This window comes from Ambystoma mexicanum, chromosome 1p (genome assembly GCF_040938575.1).
Source record: "Ambystoma mexicanum isolate Mex_15411 chromosome 1p, UKY_AmexF1_1, whole genome shotgun sequence".
NCBI lineage: Eukaryota > Metazoa > Chordata > Amphibia > Caudata > Ambystomatidae > Ambystoma > Ambystoma mexicanum.
The window spans coordinates 1,054,986,298-1,055,009,644 of record NC_090921.1 but is presented as its reverse complement, the minus strand read 5'-3'; the positions used below and the strand labels follow the sequence as shown (position 1 = coordinate 1,055,009,644).

Below are 23,347 nucleotides of genomic sequence, written 5' to 3'. Positions count from 1 at the left end.
AAAGGCTTGTTTAAAATCGACTAGAGCCACATATACTAGTTATTTTTTTTTATTGCTTGTGTTTCAATGGCTGATATTATTATAAGGTTTAGACCTGTGGCAATTCCCGGGACAACTCCAGATTGCTGTATGTCCATGAGATCCTTTTCAATAAGCCATTTGGTAAAATCACGTATTAAAAGCCTAGCTAAAATCTTGCCTGGAGCATCTAAAAGCGCAATGGGATGATAATTAAAAGGATTGGCTCAATCTCCCTGTTTAAAAATAGGAATTACTATAGCTGCCTGCCAGGAAAGCGGTATCTTCATAGTTTTAACAATTTTTTAAAATATTTTATTACGAAGTTCAGCCCAAGCCTCTGGATTTGATTCGATTATAAAATTAGTGAGCATATCAGGCCCAGGAGCTCTTGACATGCTAAGTTTTTTGATTATTATCAATATATCTGTAGAGTCAAATTTAAAATTATCTAGATCACATAAGTTACAATTAATAGTTTGAGATGGTATTGCAATTTTAAAAAGTAAATTTTGATAATGTGTTCTCCAGGTCATTTCATCAATACCATTTAATTGTGTGGATCGCTGAGCGTTTCCAGAGGTAATATTTATTATCTGCCATATCTCACTTGTAGATTTTGTAAATAGAGTTTGGAGCATAACTTCAGCATCGTTTTGTTTTTGTATACATAACATCTGTTTAATTTTATGTCTGTAATTGGTTTTTAGTGAAAGTTTGTTTGAATTATTCCCACTAGGGGGAAGCACTCTTATTGCTCTTCATAATTCTTTTTTAAGGTTAGGTATAGATGTATTCCATATATGTTTATGATTAAACATTGGCTTATTGCCAACTCTGTTTGTGAAATCATCTGGATAAACTCACTATAAAAATTGTTTTCACGTGTTTCTTTGTTTTTTAATGAGTGTATTACTTTCTGGTGCAACCACGTGATGAGTTTGGGATTCCATTTAATCCGATTGTTCGCATTGTTCGTCTCAAATTCCCCTTTAAAATATGTAGCTGTTTTTGTGGAATGGGGAAACCAACGAACTTGAAGTAGATTGCGGTCACTTACTTGCGTTGGGACAACTTGGAAGGAGCACACTAGCTTGTTTGTGTTATTTGAGATAAAAACATAATCAAGCCTGGAATAAGAAGAGCCTCTTGACCAGGTAGCGTGGGGTGGAGTATCAGTCTTAAAGGAGCCATTTAAACTGTAGAATTGTCTTATTTCCATCAAAGTTAACAATTTTTCTATCGTTGATGTAGAGCCGGGCTTATAATTTGTAAAGAGGTTCATATTGAAATCACCAGCAATAATTGTTGTTGAGATATTATGTTTCAATAGAGTCTGATCTAAGATCTCTTCAATTATGTCAATAAATTGTGCTTCACCTGGTGATAATGGGTTCCAATATATGTTTATTAGCATCATCATAGGATAGAAAGGATGATTCTTATTTAATGTGTGTATGATAACTGGTTGAATACCATGATCAGGGGAATACAATGACTCAATGGTTAATTGCGAATCGTAGCACACTGCTATTAGGAGACCGGCAGCAGGTCTACCTTTAGCTGCTTTAGAGGCTGGTATTAGGGCAACCTGATGATCTTGCCACACTAGAGGGGACATCATTCAAGTTTCTTGTAACAGGGCTAGATCATATTGGTTCAATAATACTGGTTTAGATGTCATTAGATGAGAAAACACTCTTGTATTCCATGAAGCTAGTGAGTACTCATGGAGAGGGTACAAGTCAGTTTGCTAATGGTTTTTTACTTCCTTGTTACGAGTATGAGAAAGCCAAGCCCATTTGGAATCACGGTTTGAGGAGGATTAGTCGGGGCAATCTTGCAGTTACAGCACGTATGTGTACCAATAATAGAATTGGTACTAGGATTGTTGTTTGCGCCAGACTGTGAGTGAATAGCTTTATTTGGATTGCCTTGTGCAGGTACCAATGTAGGGACCACCTCTAAAGCTAAGCCTTTATCAAGCAAGAGATGTATTTGATGCCACACATCATTTTTAATTATTAGCGAAGGAATGACGATATCGACAATATCCTGATGAGCTGGTTTTGGGTAAGATACCCGTTGAATGTCATTTGAGTTAACATGCCGTAAGGCAGGAATAACATGGAAGATAGCCAGCAGGGAGGCTCAATTTGGGAAGGGATCAGAATAAACCCTGTCTATCATGGTAATTCTCAAAGTTTCGTCCCTCAAATTATCCAAAAGACTCCCCTCCTCATTTGCGGAGGGTGAAAGGCTACCATGCACTTCTGCAACCTGGTCTTGTATTGTCAAAGATGACTGAGGACGTTCAATTTTGTCATCTTTTTCAGACTTGGCCGGAGAACCTTTAGCAAAAGGTAATAGTTTAATAAGGTCATTCCGTTTTTGTTCAAGAGTTCTGAAAGATGTACCATCATAATTTAAGTTCACACATAACATAGGGCTTTGAACAGCAGGAGGCAAATTAGTTTTGTGCAGAGTCTGATGAATAGCATCATAGAAAGATACAATATTGTTTGAGTAAACAGAAAAGTTCATCAATTGTTCATGAGTCATGGTATTATTAGCAATGCTACATTCAATTGACGGCATAGTAGCCTTAACAAGGTTACATGTAGGATTTTACAGTATCTTACCTTCATATAACGCCAGACCAGGAATGCAGGGGCGTGGATCGGCCGGAGAAACATCAGTCAACATTTCTTTGTCGACTGAGGACTCGGATCTTGTTGAGGCTCCGCAATGGAAAGATTTGCCACAAAAGCTTTAGTTTTAGATTACATTTTTAATTTTTTTTTTTCGAAATGGGAAGATTTTTAATTTTTTCCTTTTCGTCTGCTCAATAGACGAGTCTTGATCAAAACCAAGAACAGAGGTACGCTTCCTATTCCGCTTTCGTTTTCTGTGCTTATTCTGAGATGGTCGGCAAAAAACATCATAAAGTGGTAACTCCACTTTGGATTGATCAGGAGTGTCGACATAGATACATTCATCATTGGATGAAGGCAAGTTATCATCAGGTAACATTTCAACTGGTCTCAGAGGAGAGAGCGCGATCTCAGGAGATGGCGTATCGTTCAGCCTAGACATTGGAAGGACTTGAGTCAATGTATAAGGTATCGAGTCGGGCAAAACACTTTTTAACATACTCGGTAAATTCAGAACTAGCCAGTCTAATTTATTAGTAAGAGAGGATAACATGGCTTCTTGAGAAGTAGCTCTACTTTCAAGAGCTTCAAAAAACTTAGTTAGCGTAAAGATGGTAGTGTTAATGGCCATGAGAGCCGCATCCAATACTGGGTTGGAGACCGATGGGAAGCTGAATGAAGGTCGCAGGATCGGCTTAGCAAAGGAAGGAGCAGCAGATGCAGCTGAGTCTGATGGAGAAATGATGTCATTGGGACAATCAGTAAGCTATAATTCTGGTGCTATAGATAGTCTGGTTTCCATGGGGTCAGGCACAGCGGCTACCTCATTGGTAGAAATAGTGGGAGCTTGAGTTGACTGAGCCACAGGAAGTGACAAATTAGGGGCCAAACCCTGGAATCGAGATTCAAGCTTATCCGCAAAAGCAGCAGCTTCAGCCAAGTTGGAAGAGTCTTTTAGAACATGAGAATAGAGAGAATAAGTGAAGGGAGGTATGATGGATTGGGATGCCTCAGAGTGAAACGTTTGCATAAACTGGAACAGAATTAGAAATATACAGACTGGCCTCATCATGAGTAGTCATATGCTCAGCAACATGCTCATGCATAGTGTTATCCGAAAGAAAATGCACTTGATTAGATTCAACTACAGAACGAGCCGATTGCAGCACATTAACTGGAAGTTGTTTAATGTTAATGGAAGGGTTGTTTGCATCTCAATTTCCTTGCTGGGGTATTGGAGGTGAATGCCCATTTCCTTGCTGGGTTATAGGACCTGAATGCCTCAGGGGCCCACCACCTAGGGAGGACAGTTGGAACCCCGGGCGTATGTTTAGAGGCATGCAGTAAGAACAGCATAAGGGAGGAGGCGGCATGCCAGTTGTTAACCGCATCATTTTGAAGTCTGTTATTTGAACCAGTAATTATGTTACTTCAATTGAAGTTTCTTGTGGGTGAGAACACGAAGGCACAGTGCCGAGGTCAGGAAAGGGCACACGCTTCAATTGATAACGATTGAGCGTGTTCGAATATCCACAACACAATATTCAAGATAAAGGCGTGGCCACTAAATGTTGCACAAATGCCTGTGCAAGCGTTTGAAGGAGAACTAGATTAGAAAAAAGAGGAAACGCAGAAGGCCCGCCCACTCCCAGTTTTGCTGCGTAGATACGCTAGGTTAAGTCTTGCTATCAGACCTACATGCTTTAAACCATGAAAGCCACGCATGCACGCATGGGTATCAAGTAAAGAGCAAAATGAAAGATAGAAGGAAAAATTAAAAAGAAAGAAAAAAAGGGCGAGTAACACGGCAGAGCAGCGGTCAATGGACAGCTGACAGTACGCTCTCGGTACTCGCTCTCGGTGCGCGCGCAGAAGTTGAATATGTAGCGTCAGATGCTAAGTGGGCGTGACTACAACAAAAAATATTAACTTTTAGCGTAACACACCAAGATGAAAGTTCAATCAAAGTCCTTTGAAGTGAAGTCTGTTGAAGAATGATATACCCAAGTCGATTAGTAGGGATATAGTCAGCAAGCAATCTGGGCAGAGTCAGCAGCAGGACAGCTGACAGTACTCGTCCGGTACTCGCTCTCGCTTTCTGTGTTTCTAGTGATGATACTCTACATTCTATTGTCTCTGTCTCCCCGCTGTTTAAAATTGGATGTCCTCACAATTTCTTCATCTTAATCCCTCAAAAACTGAAATCTTGTTTTTCACTGCCACTGCGGTTCCCCTACTCTTCATCCTCTTTCCCTTCCCCCTTCCTTTCTTCTCTTTTCTACTTCTGCACGCAACTTGCGTGTAATCTTGACCCCTCACTGTCTTTTTCCTTACACATTTCTTCCACTGCTCGATCTTGTTGTTATGCTCTTTTTAATATTCGTCATGCTCAACTTTATCTTACTTTTCATGCTACTAAGCTTCTTCTTTCTTGTCTGGTCTTTTCTCGTATTGACTATTTTTCATCTCTTCTTTTCTGTCTTCCTGCTTCCCATCTTGCTCCTCTTCATTCTTTTTTATAATTCTTCTGCCCGCCTTCTCTTCCCTCCTCCTCCTAGATCTTTGATCACATCTTCCTTACTTTCGATATCTCTTCTTCTTTCGAGTCTCGTCTTGTGTATCACTTTCTTTCGATTGTTTTTAAGTGTATCCATGGTCTTGCTTCTCGTATCTTTCTTCACTTATCTTATTCTATTCCCCTTCGCTCTCAGGGTCAGTTCCTTCTCTCGGTTCGTAAACCTCCATGTGCATCTTCTTCCTTCTGCTCTTTTGTTCTTCTTCTCCCGAAACAATGGAACTCCCTTCCTCTCTATTCATTCCTCCTCCTCCCTTCACAGTCTAATCTTGAAGCCCACCTTCTATCTGCTCTTTCTAACAATTAAAATGTATCTTTCTCCCCTTTTCTGTGTTTCATCTGGAATGTTTCATTAATTTTGCTCATATGGCCCTCATTACAACCCCGGCGCTAAACCATGGCGCTATTAGCACCATGGTTAGTGCCAGTGTTGTAACGAGTCCGCCATGGTGGAATGGGGAAATACCGCCCCATTCCAAGGTTGGCGGGGCGGTATTTCCCCATTTCACCATGGCCCTTCCTCATTCCCATTTTTGCCCCATAGGGCTCAATGGGACTGGGGAAGGCACTAAGTACGGTACTGCAAATTGCGGTAACGTAATTAGCACCGAGGTCCCTTTGCGGCACCCTACTTTAACGGCTGCTAAAACCAGCCTTTAAGGTCGGGTCCCGCAAAGGGACCACGTAATCAGGCGTTAAGGGTTTAACGGCGCCAACACCTTTTACAGCGCCGTTAAACCCTTAACGCCAGGGTCGGAATGACCCCCAATTGTTTTTTATTGAACTGTACTAGTGCTTTTGGTGAAAAGGGCTCTATAATTGTAATAAAAATACAAAATATACAAATAAGGAGGGGAGCTTTTATCTTAAATGGGGCTTCGCCATCAAGCCAGCTTGCGTGTTGGTGGCATCCTTTTTAGTGAAAGGCTTGCCACGCAAACACAGAGTTGGGCGCTTTACACTTGTATGGAGCACCGCCATGCTAGCTAGCATGGGGAAGCCTTTGAAAAGCTTCCCCAAGCTGGTGCCCTATTTCAGTGAAAAACTCCCCACCCCATGCGGGCATGCCAGCAGGGAGTTTTACACTTGAATAGAGCACCACTGTAGCCATGCTAGTGAGCTGGTGCGGTGGCGGCGTCCTATTTGATTGGAAAGCGCCCCATTCAGGGAGTTTTTCCCTTGAACAGGCCGCAGTCACTGCGCCAGCTCGTGGAAGATTTTCAGTGCTAAAACAAACACAATTCCCTGGAGAAAGAGTTTGCATTTGGGCTCCTTTGAATACCCATAAAGTCTTGCTGTTGTGGTTCAGAACTGGAGGTGAACTTCCAGCTATGGCTACTAGGAGGCGTTGTGGAATATGTGATTTGGCTCAAAAGGACTTTCCTACTTTCACATTTCAGGTGAAAGGGTTTTTTTCAAACCTTTTTAAACCCACCATAACTTTCTTAGCCTTGTGAAAACATGGCTAAGCGCTCCACCCACAAGGCTGTGAGGACTATACTGCACTGATGATCCATAATAAGGGTGAAACCAGGTTTGTAGTTGTCCTGCCAGGCTTGCAAAATGTCTGCCTTGGGTTGATTAAGTTGTGTAAAAAGTAGCAATACCCTTTAAGACAAAGACAACTTCCTGGAGAAAAGGTTTGCATTTGGGCTAATTCATTTACAATTATTAGTACTTTTTTAAATCTCTGTTATTGGAGTTATGTTCGTTGCACATCAGATAAAGTGACTGAGACTTTTTTAATGCTCTGTGCTGTTTTTACTGTTGTGATAACTTTCCTGACGAAGCCGTGATGCGTGGGTCAAATGCATTGCATTACGGAGTCAGAGGGAGCAGTGCCAATGCTCTGCCGTTATGTATTTCCGTGATGTTGGGATACATGATTTTTTGGATTGAATAAACTTTTGCACAGGTGCACCTGTCAACCGTATCACAAAATCTTTCTGATACTACGAGACACTGTGTGGTTTCTTGTTACAGTAAAGCAGCTTCTCCATGCTCGGGGCATCCGCTGCAGCCGAGGCTGAGCAACCAATTTCAAGCTTTTTGGCATTTTATGGCTACATATATATGTAGGATACATTACTCCCCGTAATTGTATTTCTGATGCTTGTACCTGCTTCGATTCACATGCTCTGCATAGTCCGACATCTTGTAGTAGTCGCAAAGTATTACAAGATTTGTTTTTAAAAGTTGAAAATGGACGTCAACAGGGCGTGTCAGTAATACTATCCCTAGTGTGACGTGTACTGTACCAATGGCCCTTCACGCGTCGAGGTCCCTCAGATTGTTTCTGACAAGAGGTTGCATGAAGAGTAGCGCGAGTACAGATGTGATAAAGCAGAAACAGTGATAAACCAGAAAACATCTATGCACCTTCAACTCCAGTAGGGGAGGAAGGGTGGCGCATCTGAATCTAAGCAGATACAAGCATCAGAAATACGATTACAGTGAGTAATGTATACCTTTTGAGGCTCGTGGATCTGCTTAGATCACATGCTCTGCATAGATTAGCGAGCAGTTTCTGGAGAAGGAGGTGGGATGCGAGAAGGTACAGCAGAAAATAGATGTTTTAGAACTGCTTGTCCCACCTGTGAATCTGCTTTAGAGTGAGTGTCAATGCAATAATACTGTGTGCAAGTATGCATGGAACTCCATTTAGCAGCTTTGCAAATGGTGTCTAGAGGGATATTTGCAATGAAGGCTAAGGTAGCTCTGGTACCTCTGGTAGAGTGAGCCCTGGGAGTGAAAGGTAAAATTCTTTTGGATAGGGAATAGCACAGCTGTATGCACTTGACTATCCATTTGGAGATGGTGTTTTTTGATATGTGATCGCCCTCTCCCGCAGGTGCTATGGAAAGAAAGAGATGGTCTGTTTTCCTTAGGGGTTTAGTTTTGTTCACATAGAACAAGACCGCTCTCCATACATCAAGTGTGTGGAGGCTTCTTTCAGCTGAGTTAGATGGATTTTGAAAGAAGGTAGGAAGTTCTATGGATTGATTAACATGGAACGAACCTTGAAATGAACTTTAGGTGAAAACCTAGGATGTGTTCTGAGGACAACTTTGCCTTTGTGTATTATGAAGAAAAGGTCTTGCACGAACAAATCCTGTAGCTCACTGACTCGTCTTATAGAGGTGATGGCTACTAGGAATGCAGTTTTGTAAGTGAAATGTTTTAGGCTGGCCTTGTGCATAGGCTTAAAGGGCGGACCCAGGAGCTTGGAGAGCACGACATTAAGGTCCCAATCCGGTGGAGGGTTAGAGATGGGAGGGTATAGCCTCTTTACCCCTTCCATGAATGCTTTAATGACAGGAACATTCCGCCAGGACAACTTGTTTTGTGAAGTGGTGTATTTTGATGGAGTGGATTACTAGGCCGGAGTCTAGTAGGTAAAGCATGTAATGTAGAATGTTGGCAGGGGAACATTCTGTTGGGTTTTGGGTTTGTGACCTGCACCATATCACAAATCTCTTCCATCTTTTGAAATAGCAGTGCCTGGTGTTGGGTTTCCGTGCCTCCTTCAGGATATCCATACACCTTTGTGGAAGATCTAAGTGGCCAAATTCTATGACTTCAGGAGCCAAGCTGCCAAGTTCAAAGATTGAGGGTGGAGGGATGCTCCCTTGTGTCGTGTTGTGTTAGAATGTTGTAGGGGCATAGGAGCTTAATTGGGTCGCACATTGCGAGTTTGAGCAGATGTGGAAACCAAGGTTGTCTCGCCTACATAGAAGCAACCCTGATTAGAGTCGCTTGTTCCTGGTGCATCTTGTGCACAATCCTGCTGAGGAGTGGCATTGGAGGGAAATCATAAGCAAATTTCCCTGATCAGTTCATCCATAGGGCATTCTCTTTGGATCCTGGTTGGGGAAACCTGAATGCAAAGTCTGGGCATTGCGCGTTTAGGCTGGTGGCGAACAATTCTAACGGGGGATGACCCCATTGGGTGAAGACTCCATCTAGGATATCTTTGTGGAGTTGCCACTCATGTTGCTCTGGTGTTCTTCTGGTAGAGGGTATCTGCTTAGAGAGTCTTCCAGCTGGAACGTGTTGAGAGGTTAGGAACATTTCATTTATTTATTTATTTTACATTTTTAAAGCGCTCACACAGCCCACAGGCATCGAGGCGCTGTTACAGGAATTGTTTGTTTTTTGGATGCGTAATTGTTTTTTTTTTTGTCTTAGTTGCGTATTTATAATGCGCTTAAACACCCAGAGGTTTTTAAGCGCAGACCCGGGGATCGAACCTGTGTTGCTTCGTGTCGTCTGCCTTCCAAGGCGCGCACGTTGCCGCTGAGCTATCCTCCCGGGACATGTTCCGCTTGAGTGCCCACTTCCAAAAGGATAGTTTGGACAGACTTGAGAGCGTGTTCCTTCCTGCTTGTTTATTCAGAACATGGCAGTGGTGCTGTCTGTGAGGACTTGCACTGTTTGATTTGAAAGATGCTGCTGAAAAGCTTGAAGAGCCTTGAGAACTGACAGAAGTTCTAGGAAGTTAATGTGTTTTTGCGCTGTAGAGTGTGTCTAATGGCCGTGGGCTGTGTGTTGAAGGAAGTGGGCCACCAATCCGGAAAATGAGGCGTCTGTAGTTAGAATCACTTGTGTTGGTAGAACTCAAAAGGGTTTTCCTTTTAGCAGGTTGTCGCTGGACCACCAGCGAAGAGGGTGTACATGGGTTAGCGAAACAACCACAAGATCGTCCCACTGACCGCTTGCCTGAGACCATTGTTCCGCAAACCATTCCTGCATTGGGAGCATGCGCAGGCGTGCGTGTGGAACCAAGTGAATGCATGAGGCCATCATCCGAAGCAAGCGCATTGCTTTGCGTACAGTTATCTGGCGACCGGCCTTGAAGTGAGGTACTTGCAACAGAATGTTTTGTACTCTCTCATTTGATGGGAAAGCCAGCTCCTTTTTTGTCTTTAGAATTGCTCCCAGAAATTGTTTTATTTGGTCAGGGACTAGACTTTATTTCTTTTTGATGATGGAGAAACCCAAATTGAAAGGAAGGTCCATCGTCTTTTGTGTGTTTTGTCTGCACATTTGAGGAGATTCCCTGGTGATAGCCAGTCATCCAGATAAGGGAATACGGGGATTGACTGTCTGCGCAGGTGTGCTGCCACTACTGCAAGCACCTTTGGGAATACTCTTGGCGCTGGAGCAATGCCGAAGGGGAGTACCTTGAACTGGTAGTGTACTCCTGCTATTTTCAATTGCAGATATTTTCTGTGCGCAGGGAACATTGAAATATGAAAGTATGCATGTTTCATATCCAATATTGCCATATAGTGCCCCTGTTTTAGGAGCGGGATTATCTCTTGAAGCGTGACCATGCAAAACATTTGTGACTTGACATATTTGTTCGCAGGGTGCAGATCTAAATACCCTTGTTTACCTGGTTTGCTGGGACGATCTCTATGGTGTCATTCTCCAGCAGTGCCTTTACTTCTTCTAATAGTGTGCCGCCTCACCTCTGGCATCAGATTTCTGTGTCTTGTGGGCGGTTGGGTGGCTTTTGTAAAAGGTTGATGTAATACCCGCCCGCCACACTGGACAACACCCACTTGTCTGACGTTATCCCCTCCCATGCGTGGGTGAAGTGTGAAATTCGACCACCTACTGGGGTGGCATGGGAGGTGACCTGCAGCGGTGCGTCATTGTTTGGGAGGGGGGCAGCCCCTCCCAGCTGATGTTCTGCGTCTTCCTCTGGAACTTCTATTTCCTCTTTGAAAACCAGAAGAGGAAGATTGTCCTTGCTATGGGCCCCAAGATGAAGACTGTCCGCCCTGAGTGTATCCGTGAATCCTGACCCAAAACCTTCTGGAGTTTCAGGAGCCCCGTTGTACGTAGGGCTTGTTAGTTAATTGGCAGAGGGATTTAAGAGTGTCATACACTTCCTTCACGCTCTTGAAGGTGTCTCCCACAGCCTTACCGAAAAGGACATTAGGTTCCACCGGCATGTTAAGGAGTGTTGTCCGAGCCTCGAATTTAAAACCAGACTGTCTGAGCCAGGTGCAGTGTTTGATGAGTGTGCCCTCTGCGATGATGCGGCCTGCATTGTCTGATGCATCAAGATTATTTTGAGTATGCAGTTAGATACCTGCTTGTATTCTGAAATGGTGTTTAGCAATTGTGATTTTAGGGGTTCTGGAACCACTTCAACATGTTGTTCCAAGTCATCTGTAAGAAAGGCATGGCATCAAAGTAAGACAGACAGAAGTGATCACAGTTCAAGGGTGTTTATCTCACCCACTTTACAGTTTCATAAACGCCTAATCTAAACCTAAATCTAAGATGTGAGCAAGCTACGATGATCAAATAATAATAATACCATCCAAGTGGAGTCTAGTCAAATAAAAGCGTCTATACTAAGAAACCTATTGCCAATCCTTACCGTTATGTTACAAAAGAGTGTGGGATAATGTTACCAAGAAAAGAAAGAAGTGTTTGCAAAATTATGAGTCAGGATACTATGACCGGGTCTCCCTTCTCCACATTTGTAGCACAGGACAAGGCGGGACTCTCGAGCACAGCACACTCCTAGGCTTCTCCACCATTAGCTTACAGTCCCTTTTCTCAGTATCAGGGCCTTCTGCGTCCAAGTCTCTTCTCATGCAAAGTCTCTTGCTTCAGAGGGCCTGGTACTTCAAAATAATGAAACAATTTTTTTTAAAAGTTCCTTCCGTTATCCTTTTGCATTAGGTGATTACCCTTCACCCTTGGATACCCCTCAGCCGGGCTCTGATCCTTCACTCAGTAGTCAGTCTCCATCAGTCAGGCTCAGACCAAGCAGTCACTGTGGACATCCCTCTGTCGGGTTCATACTTGTCATCACAATGCTATTCACCAAGCTTCTTCACAATTTGGCTCTTGATTCCCTCAGTCGGGTTTACTATCGCCTTTCTATAACAATCACCTTTATTTGCTTATTCACCAGTCTTAATGTTTTTTTAAACAACCCCTTTGGTTTTAGTAAGGTCCCGCTCGTCCGGGCTCAGACCTTCCAACGCATTTTGCCAATTCAAATAGAGATTTCCGAAGGGTGATTTCATCTCAGTGGGTCACTCTATTTGTATACGGCAAGCGTGGGTTATACACATTCACAGTTCGCACAGCATTTCCCTCAGCCGGGCCCAAACGCCTGTTTCACAATGTCAAAACTTTGATAATGGGTTGAGGACTTTCGATTGTACAAGGGATTTGTTCCAACCCTTGTATAAACACCTTAACTCTCTATACCAGCCTTCCCTATGGCCTCTCGGTACTTGTAGTTTTCTTTCTTCCCAATATTCAATACAGTTTCTTTGTTCATAAGAGGGGTACCAGTCAGAGACCTTCGACTGGGTGCCCATGTTGCGCCGGACCACTCTGTCTCTGGTACCAATGTGTTCACAAACAAAAGACCTCTTGTCTACTTATCTTCTTACTGTTGCCATTGCAACCTTGAGCTCAACACAGTTCGGGTGACTATCAGCTTCTTCCAACTCACCGGCTGTGCTAAACTTGTTGGTGATTCCTTTTGCCACGGGATTCAAGGATGGTACCATGATAGCAACCTCGTCTCCCTGCCCTGGCTATCAGTGTGGGAGCGTGCCAAGTACCGCTGACATCCGTCACACCATGGGCCAGCTGCGATTTCCGGTCTTATGTTTCTTTCATCTGAGGTTTCGCAGGCTTGGGTTGAAAAGGGCAAGGGAAACTCCCTCCTTGATGTCCTTTCAGTTCTCGCCGCCTTTCTTCTCTGTTTGAACTGCCGTCCTGGAATAGCTGCTTCCTCGTGCGTTCGGCCATGCTCAGAGTGTGCTCTTGTGCTCTGCCTTTTAACCCAATGGGGAAGGGAAAGGGTAGTCAGGAGTGTGTAGTTGTCGGCAATTGTCTGACTCTACCTGACCCTTGTGTTGGGAAATGTCAGGTAAATGGCTCGGGTATTAGTCCGTTGTTGTTCACGCTGTGAGAAAGTGTTCATGTTGGAAAAGGGGTGGTAGAGTTTTTAAGTATCCTAACAGGCAGGATGGAGAAAAGGTGCCACTAGGCAGCGGATACAGCGTCTGAACCTTCGGTGTCCCACTTCCCCTCCCCGAGGACCCCCATCTAGATGATCCTCTCGCACTGGTGGAATCGGAAGAAATGACCGAATAAAAAGTTCCGACCTATCAAAAAGGTCATAAATGCATGCCACCAAAGGTTTGAACACCCCGGCAAGTCCTGCATTATTTTTAAATGTTTTTGAGGCCTTTCATGAGGCGAAGGCGTAAGCGATGGCCCAGAGGACATGGAAGATTTAGAGGCTATTTCTGCAGACATCGCGTGGGCCTCGACATTCGACGATTTTGTCGAATGTAATGCGTGGGCTATGTGCTTTGTGTGTTTGGACGTGTGTGTGTGTGTGCCATGGCTGCCAGGTGTCGTCACCGTCACAGAGCCGCAGGCCTGCTTATTGGAGTCGGGGGCCCGCACATGGGGTTCTGACGAACCCTCGTCGCCTTCAGCGTCACTAAGGACACCGATACTGCCCTAGCTGAAATCCTCTGTCACATCGATAGAGGCTTTGGCCTGTATTGCATGGACAGCCCAGCGCTTGGTCCGCCGGTCTTTGAGAGTTTTCGGGCAGAAATATTTGAAGGCTTTGCAAAGCTTTTTGGGGTGGTCCATAGGGAGACAGTAATTGCACACTCAGTGTGTGTCCTTCCACAGGAATTTTCTATGGCATGTAGGGCAACATTTAAAAGGTGCTTTGTCCATTATAAATAGAAAGGGCAGTTAGGCGAAAACAAGGGAAAAAGGGTGGCAGAATATGCATTCTCTAAAAGGTGTCCGTATGAAAAGACCTTCCCCCTCTCTCCCTACTGTAAGGGCCGAGCCCGAACAAGCCTGTGAAGGGCATGTCTGGTAGTCGATGAAATCATTGATGATGGAGTTTTCCGTCGAGCAGTTGGATGACGCTGCGGCAAAAGCGGACAGTTAAGAAAGAACAAGAACTCTACGAATAAACTTTTAACTAGTCAAAGGCATCAGCCTGGAAAAGAACTCTGCAATTTGCCACCGACCACGATGGCAGAAAGAAAAAATCTGAGGGACCTCGGCGCGTGAAGGACCATGGGTACAGTACACGTCACACTAGGGATACTACTAACACACCCTGTCGACATCCGTTTTCGACTTTCGAAAACAAATCTTGTTATACCCTGCGACTACCACTAAATGTCAGACTATGGCCTGCCATGGCATCTCATCATTTACATCCATCGAAGGTTACGGGGGTAATCCAGTGTCAGCATCTATTCTAGACTGTGTGCATGTTGCATTTCGACATCAGCTCAATGTTTTAAAGACATTTTTTTTCTCCCTAAAGCATGTCCGTGTACATAATATTCATGCGTTTGAGGTTGAGAACGTACTTGGCACAATGCTATTCAATTAACATATTTCTGTTTATTCGTTTATCGCTATTCTCATCCGTGCATATTTTTCTTTAGAAATGCTGCAGCGAAACCCCAGAAGGCCAAGCATCTCATATGCACGTAGATGTGTTTTGGGGGCGCTGGGGTGCTCTTAAAACAATCAAGGAATACTGTACTCCAGGCTGCAAACAATGTGCGTCTGTCGCACACCGTGAAGCGCCCACCCGCTAAGCAGCGCTTTAGAAAAGCCACATGCCTAAACGAATAGCAAAGCAAAGCACTGGATCAGTGCACATGGGGGTGAGGGTAAAGTGCCCTTCGCTTCATCCATCCACCCTCCTGCCGCAGCCTGCGCACACAGCCTCCTCCATAGTGAGCCAATTGCCTGTGGCATTTTCATGAAGTGCAGAAATGTTGCATCCAGAACCACTTACTAATTAAGCAAAAATAGATGGGAGCTTTTGTTAGATGACTATCTGCAGTTTAACTGCAGTGTTAGCCAAGAGATATTCTGAAACACATACCTTATGAAAATTAAACTGTAATATGTTTCACAGAATGTGCATCACATTAATTTAGCATTTATTACCATTGCAAATTATTTCTAGAGAAAAAAAAAACAGACCTGCGACACACAACGCTCCCTCATCACGGTCTGGAACGAAAACCCTTCCTTCGCTGGAACGCATCGATGCCGGACACTTCATCGACGGGACCTCGTCACGAACAGAGCTGAGGTCAAATGGCAAACCTCCCCACTCACATAGATGGGCTCCCAATAGCCAGTCTCCTTCATGAAGCAGGGCTGCAGCCTGCTCTGCTTGTCTCTGACTTTCTCTCCCTGTCTCTCTGCAGCTCTGTGCTCGGCACCGCCCGTCAAGGGCGGTCGAGCAGTTGCAGGATGTTCCTTTTATTTACAAAACACTGGAAGCGAGGCCGGCTGAGGCCCGCTCCCAATGTTTTGTAAAAAAGTAACATCTTCCTTCACTATCAGTTCACTTGGCACCCTGGTATTTCGCGTCGACTCGCTGCCTGCAGACCCTGATCATGAAGAGCAGATCAGAGTAGAAAGGGCCTACAGGCAGCCCTGAGACGTGAGACGGCCCAGGCTTGGGCTTGAAACCCGGCCCCTCGCTCGCCTCTAAGGATTTTGGATCGGCAATTGCATTCATCAAAGAAAATTCTACGTGTTAACTTTCTTTGATGAATGCCTTCATCCCCTGGGCACTGCTGCTCAGCGAGCCGTGATGAAGGGCCAGAAAGAGTGCCGGTGCCGAAAAAACTGAGCCGGTGTTGCCCACCGGCAAACACCAGCACAAATTAAGCACTGAATTGGGTAATATTGTATGTTTTCTGATTAATAGCTTTTCTGATGAAAAAGTCAGGAATGCCAATTGACAACTGTATAATATTAGCTCACTTTCCTAATGTCAATAGGCTTTTAAAGAAAACACCATGGAAGATGCTATCCAGCGCTGCATGTGCAGATTTGTCCTGCTGCATTTAATTGGATGTCAGTTATTCACTTACACACCCCAAGGGTAAGAAGGCCCATCCATTCAGAAACCACTGACCGCGAATGTGCCATTGAAGGTTCTGTACTTACATTTCAATACACTAGTCAGAAATCACTAGTCAGAAATCACTGTTTTTAAATTATTTCAATGAGTGCCACATACAATGGCCTTGCCAAAGAGGGAATGACTTACTGGCCACTATAACCGTATACTCACTGTGCTCAGTGGCTAATAAGGCACTATGCTGTGCCATGAAGAATCCTCATAAATTCTAATCAATTCTGCTTGAGAGCACCCTGGCTCGGTAAGTAAAATACCTAATCCCATTTATGCAAACCATGAGCAAAATGTTCTGCTGAAAACTAGTGAATGCCAGAAATAGATGGACATCACATGCCAATGACTTGACATTGGATCGAAAGAACATGCCACATGGGTCACTGCCTAAATATAGAAAATTAGGGGTCCCATTTACCATTTTCATATGTCTGTGACTGAAAGTCGTTATCTAGTTGGGTAGGATTATGCAAATGTGCTCAGCCACTGGAATAACTTGGGTGTTGGGGCAAGAGAGCAGCATGCCAGGGTCGACTAAAGGATTTCACTTTTTTCCTGATGAGGACCTGTTCTTCGATGAGGGTCAAGCAGGTCAGAGCCACAGAAAGGCTGGCAGGGCTTTGAAACATGCACCCCTTGTCAAGCTCTATCTAACTAGGATCCCCCAATTTCCTCAGAGTCTACTCTGACTCACAACTGTTAAGACATTAATAAAATCTGAAAGTACTGTAGGGAGTAGTTGACTTGCTAAATCTTCAGACATGAATGCTCTCAGGAGAATTGGAGACAAATAAAGGACTGTCAGACTGCAAAGGAGTCTCCTGAACATTCAGGGAGATGTATGGCACATTTCCAAAAGTGTGCCTGTGATCCTCGTTATTCATCACAGATACCTGACAGTTTTACAGCAACAAGCGATCCTCGCTGTCAGGACAACTTGTTGATCATGCTTCCTAAGCTGATTGAGAGCATAAATCTCCCAGAAAATGGCACAAACATTGAGGCAGATAATTTATGAACCCACACACCGAATTTATCTAAATTAAGTTAAAAGAAGGTCAATATCATGCTCTCACTGAATACCTTTTCCAGGCTCAGCAATGACATAAAGAGCAAGACCCCTCTCAGTAAGTGGTTCAATTGGTTAGACATTGTTTGTTTCACAAGGAGGGGCTGGCCAACATCTCAGTCACCCTCATTTGCTAGCTCCTCCCCTTGCACACTCAGCCTTGGTGTCAAGGCGGAGGTGGGCAGGATGACATGCTGTTAAATGAAATGACCACTTACCGCCATGCTTCCCATATCAGTCTGCACCCAGCCGGGGTGGATAGCCACGCTCAAGATACCATCTTTCCTGTAGGTCTCAGCTTGGCACCGGGTGAGCATGTTCAAGGCAACCTGCATGGGGGACACCAATAGTTATTATTTATGTATTTAATATCAGGTGTGCGCATGCTTCTTGAAAGAAATTGAAATACACTGGTGTGAAAAGGACCGAAGCAGCAATAATACATCACACGTTCAGTGTCTGACAGGAAAACTCAAGACACAACTCACTTAGGGCGACTAGTGCAGTCAGTGCAACCAGATGGAGGTTGGCTCATCCAAAGAGCATGTAATGGGCTTGTGAATACTATCACACCAAACAGAGTTCAAGAAGAATACAACAGCAGGAGGCTTGCGGCTCATGAGCATTTCTGTGTTAGGATTTTCCCCAATATGCTAGGACGAACAGACTGAGAAGGTGAGGTCGAAGTAATTGATTGAGTCCTTAATAGGACTCTCTGTAGAGGATTACCTGGCACAAGTAGTTGGTGATGTCTGGGGTAAAGCCTTGGGGGATTAAACAGGTTTTGGATGATTTCCTTGGTGGGACCCATTTGAATCGATATTTGTGGGAAGTTCTTTGATAGGTTGACATTATTAGTACAATATTTAGTCAGGTTCACATGGATTCACAGTGGATTCACAGTGTGGTAGCTTCCTTGCTGTTGTTCTGGTAAGTTGTTGTGACCAACATGGCTTTATAGTGTGCTTGTGTGCTTCTTTGTGGGGCATATGTTGGTTGGTGTAGTGGATATAGACATTGGTGAGACCCATGGTACTGTTAGGGTTGTCATTTTCTTTGATGGGCCCAGGGAGGGATGACAATGGTGGCACTGTCAGTGGTGAGGCCTAGGTATGTTGGAGTTACCAGTGGGGTGAATGTGGGTTTGGCAGTGTTGGAGTAGTCCTTGCTGTGGCCCATATTGTCATGCATGCATCCGCATCACGATTACAGCGTCGGATTACCCCCAGTCACTCAGCTGTTTGCCGCTCTGTTTACATGTTGGCCCTGTCACGCCTACCATTGGTACCTTGAGACACAAGAGGCGTTGCACGATGCAGCAGAGACCATTACAGTTGCGGTTCAAGCCGCAGTCTCAGTGGCGGTTGCCCTTGCGACTGCAGGATGCTCGGAGAGCGCCTGCAGTTACGTTCAGGAAACGCAAGCAGTCATGTGATCTGTTACCTGGGTAACAAGTATAAATACGTTCACGACGCCATACACGCTGCTTCTCAGCTGTGCTTTTTCTGGCGTGTGACGTTCCAGGTTACTTGCTTCGTTTGCTTATTGGATATCCTGGCTTTCTGGACCCTTTTTCTCTGCACCTTGGATCACGTGATTAGATTTGCCCTCAGGCTTGGTTTTTGGACTGCTTCCCCTGTTTTGAACTCGGAACGCTCCACAGACTTCTTTTTGAACTTTCCTCTTGAACGTCACACATCTGGATTTGCAACGCCTTTCTGGAACTAGTTTCGCTGCTCTGCTGGTGGGTCGCCCTGCATTCAAATCTGAAGGGCCCCACTGGCTGCTGGAACCATTTGTCATCTCCCTTACACCACGTAGGGTGTGTAAATGCTTCCTGCACTGCAGGAGCTTTCGTTATCTTTTCCCACTTCAGTGCCAGTTACATTCTCCTATTGGGTAGGTTAAAGTTGGTTATTTGTTCATTCCAAATGAAACCATTCTGCTTAAGTACTTATCTGCTCTGTTTCCTTTTCAGCTTTGGAGACCCAGTGCCATGGTTCCAGCCACCTGTGACCCCAAAGATCGGTTAGTGAGTGTATTCACTCTCGCTGACTGGTATTCATACTCCACACGATAATCACGACTTGACAGACTGAGAAGCTGATACTATCGTGTGGACTATGGATATGGCATCAGGGGATGGAGTGGCTGCTCTGGTTCAGGCTATCACGGTGTTAAGGGCGGATATGTCCGCCGCCACCACCACTGCCATACATCAGCGGTTAGACGGCATAGAAAGTGAACGCCATGCCCTTCCTCCTGACCCAGAGTTCAGGAAAACACCTGCCCAACCAGCTGCACCTGGGACCGTATAACCCCAAATTCTGATCTATGTCACTACCCCGTTCCCCTTGACCACCCCAGAAAAATTTCATGGAGACCCCAGGAAATTATGTACATTCCACAATCAATGTAAGCTGCATTTTGGGCCTCATTACGACCCTGGCGGAATGGGTTTAACGGCGTCGGTAATGGTGCCGGCACTGTTAAACCAATTCCGCCCTATTACGAGTTTCCCTCGTGGGACCCGCTCTGGACGTCTGGTCAGACCAGATGTCCTTTGCGGGTCCCACGAGGGAACTAGCATGCTAACAACGGGCCCGTCATTAACAGGGCCGTTGTTAGCATGCTCCCCATTCCCATTAAGCCCTATGGGGGCTCAAATGGGAATGGGGATCGTCTGGGTCCGGGTTCCCTGAATGGGGAAATACCGGGCCCTCCAAAGTCGGAACGGCCCGGTAATTCCCCATTCAAGGAACCCGGACACCAGTTTGGAGGCAGCCATGCCCTTATTAAGGGCATGGCTGCCTCCAAACTCGTAATGAGGCCCCTTTTGTGTCTGCTCCAGGCTTTCCCTAATTCTACCACCACGACTGCATTTACCCTATTGCATCTAAGTGGCCTAGCAGCAGCATGGGCTAACCCCCTCCTTGAAAGTAATAACCCAGTTCTGTACGATTTTGACCAACTGGTGGCCGAGATGACCTGGGTTTTTGTCACACGCTATAAAGTGCAAACCTAGGACCTTGAGCTACTGGACCTAGCACAAGGAAAGAATAGTCTAATCGAAAACATAACACGGTTTAATCAATTATCTGTTGAAACTGCCTGGCCTGAAAAAAAAGGCTGTGGTTTTTTAGAGAGACCTTAGTGACGCAATGAAGGATGCCCTAGTACCCACGTTACCCGTCCAATATCCAGAATGAGTGTATTTAGCCCTATGGGTAGACACCGGTAGAGCGGAACGGAAGTCAGAGGGCCTCATTACGAGTATGGAGGTAGCCATGGTGCTATTAGCCATGGCTGCCTCCATACCGGGCTCCAATATCAGGTTCTGTGAATGAGGAATTACCGGGTCATTCCGACCTTGGAGGACCCGGTAGTTCCTCATGCACAGAACCATTCCCCATTCCCATTTGAGCCCCCATAGGGCTCAATCGGAATGGGGATGGAGCTAATAATGTGCCCGTGAATAACGGGCCCTTTATTTGCTCCTTGGTCCCCTTGCGGGACACGGAAAGGATATCTGGTTTGACCAGACGTCTGTTCCGGGTCCCGCGAGAGAACCTCCTAATTGCGCATCCCGTAATGAACGGTGCCTGTCCCGTACCGGCACCCTTCATTACGAGAGCGCAAGCCTCGTAATGAAGTCCAGTGTGTAGTAGGTCCCCTTTTCTCCTGTTTCCGGCACATTTCCCTTTGGCTGAAGCATCAGGGGAACCCATGCAAATAGGAGGCATGCGTGGTCCCCTGACTCCCACTGAACGGGAACAACGCTGTTTGTCCAACGCCTGTTTCTATTGTGGCCTGAACGGTCACTATGTGAACGAATGTCCCAAACGGCCCAAAAGACCCATGGGTTTTCAGAAAGCTCATCCCTAGAGAAGGGGGCACGGATGAGCTCAATCAGGACGCCCCCGAATCCCAAGAATACTGTCTCATTAGTGTTACATGCCTCCTTCTGTCTTCTGATGGTACCAAACACACAGTCTGTCTAGTGCTGGACTCAGGAGCCACTGGCAATTACATAGACATGGGGCCTCATTACACGTCCATGCCGGTAAAATACCGTCACCCCCTTGGAGCAAAGGGGAATTACCACCCTATTCCAAGGTTGGTGGGGCGGTAATTCCCCCTTCCCCATTCCCATTTTTGCCCCATAGGGCATAATGGGAATGGGGAAGGTGCTAATTACACACCGCAAATTGCGGTACCGTAATTAGCTCCCTGGTCCCTTTTGCGGGTTGGTTTTTAACACCTGCAAAAAGCAGGCTTTAAAGTCTCCAACCCGCAAAGGGATCTCGTAGTAAGGCGGTAAGGTTTAACGGTCACCGGTACCATTAACGGTGACCGTTAACCCTTACCGCCGTCTGTGTAATGAGGCCCATAGCCTTGGCCACCTCCTTGAACTTGCCCTTGCAAAACAAAAGCCAACCCAAGCCTGTGCAAGCGATGGACGGTACCCAGTTGGTTTCAGGTCCAATCAAACAACAAACAATACCGCTCACATTGATCATCCACGAAATCCACAGGGAAATGGTGACATTTGATTTAATCACCACCCCTCAGTTCGGGATCCTCCTTGGTGTTCCCTGGTTACGGGAACACAATCCCCACATCGATTGGTCTCGGGGTCGCAAGGCCTCCCCCTTTTGTAGTCGCTTGATGGTTCCCCCTCGCTCCCACCCTCCCCCGAAGCGGACGACAATATATGAAACTGATAGAATATGGAGACAGTTACAGTTGTTTTGTTTTGTATTTGTATTTTCTTGACGTTAAGTTAAACATATGACTATTGCTATTTAAAAAAGGCACTATCGCACACAACTTGTTTGACATTATTGAAAATGCCAATAAACAAATGTGAAAATAAAAGTAGACCAAGCACTTCTCTCTCTATGTTAAACTCTTGTTGCCATTGCCCATCTAGAAACAACTGAGAACACAGACATGTCGTGTTCAACCCTCGCCCATCTACAAGAAGCCCAGGAGGCAATGTGTCATTTGGCCGACAAGAAACGGAGCCCAGCTCCGGTCTATGTGGTCGGCGATATGGTATGGCTATCTGCAAAACATTTTAGCATCCCTGGTTGTCATAAGCTGTTGCCCAGATATGTTGGTCCCTATAAGGTCACCAGAGTTATTAATGCTGTCTCCTATCGTCTGGCCTTACCCGACTCTTGGCGGGTCCATCCCGTTTTTCACAATTCCCTTCTGAAGCCCTGCCCTCCTTCCACTCGTTTGTTGCTACCCCCTACGCCCTTGTTGCAGGGTTCTGCCCTGACGAGTTTGAGGTCAATGCCATCATGGGCTCCCACATCTGCAGGGGTCAGCAAAAGTATCTTGTTGATTGGAAGGGGTATGGTCCCGAGGCACGGTCCTGCGAGCCTACTGCTAATGTGCATGCCCCGGTTCTAGTTGCTCGTTTTCATCGCGATCATCCCTTGTTCCCACGTGGACGTGGGTCATTGAGGGGGGCTCTGTCATGCATGTATCCACATCACAATCAGGGAGTCGGCTTACCCCCAGTCACTCGCTGTTTGCCGACTCCGTTTACATGATGGCCCCGTCACGCCTACTACTGGTACCTTGAGTCACAAGAGGCGTCGGACGACGCAGCAGAGACCATTACAGTGTGGTTCAAGTTGCGGTCTCAGTGGTGGTTGCCCTTGCGACTGCAGGATGCTCGGAGAGCGCCTGCAGTTACGTTCAGGAAATGCAAGCGGTCATGTGATCTGTTACCTGGGTAACAAGTATAAATATGTTCACGATGCCATACACGCTGCTTCTCAGTTGTGCTTTTGCCAGCGTGTGACGTTCCAGGTTACTTGCTTCGTTTGCTTCTTGGATATCCTGGCTTTCTGGACCCTTGTTCTCTGCACCTTGGATCACGTGATTGGATTTGCCCTCGGACTGCTTCCCCGGTTTTGAACTCGGAACGCTCCACAGACTTCTTTTTGAACTTTCCTCTTGAACATCACGCATTTGGATTTGCAACGCCTTTCTGGAACTAGTTTCGCTGCTCTGCTGGTGGGTCGCCCTGCATTAAA

The 23,347-nt window shown here is 45.5% G+C and overlaps 1 protein-coding gene across 2 annotated transcripts in view; it reads right to left on the bottom strand.

The window, feature by feature from the left end:
* Positions 1-23,347, bottom strand: part of LOC138447946 (uncharacterized) — a 132,058-nt gene that overhangs the window by 7,889 nt on the left and 100,822 nt on the right. For both annotated transcript variants that reach the window (XM_069604475.1, XM_069604477.1), the window contains exon 4: positions 17,513-17,623. In XM_069604475.1, coding sequence (XP_069460576.1) covers positions 17,513-17,623 — 111 coding nt within the window. The remainder of the gene's footprint in view (positions 1-17,512; positions 17,624-23,347) is intronic.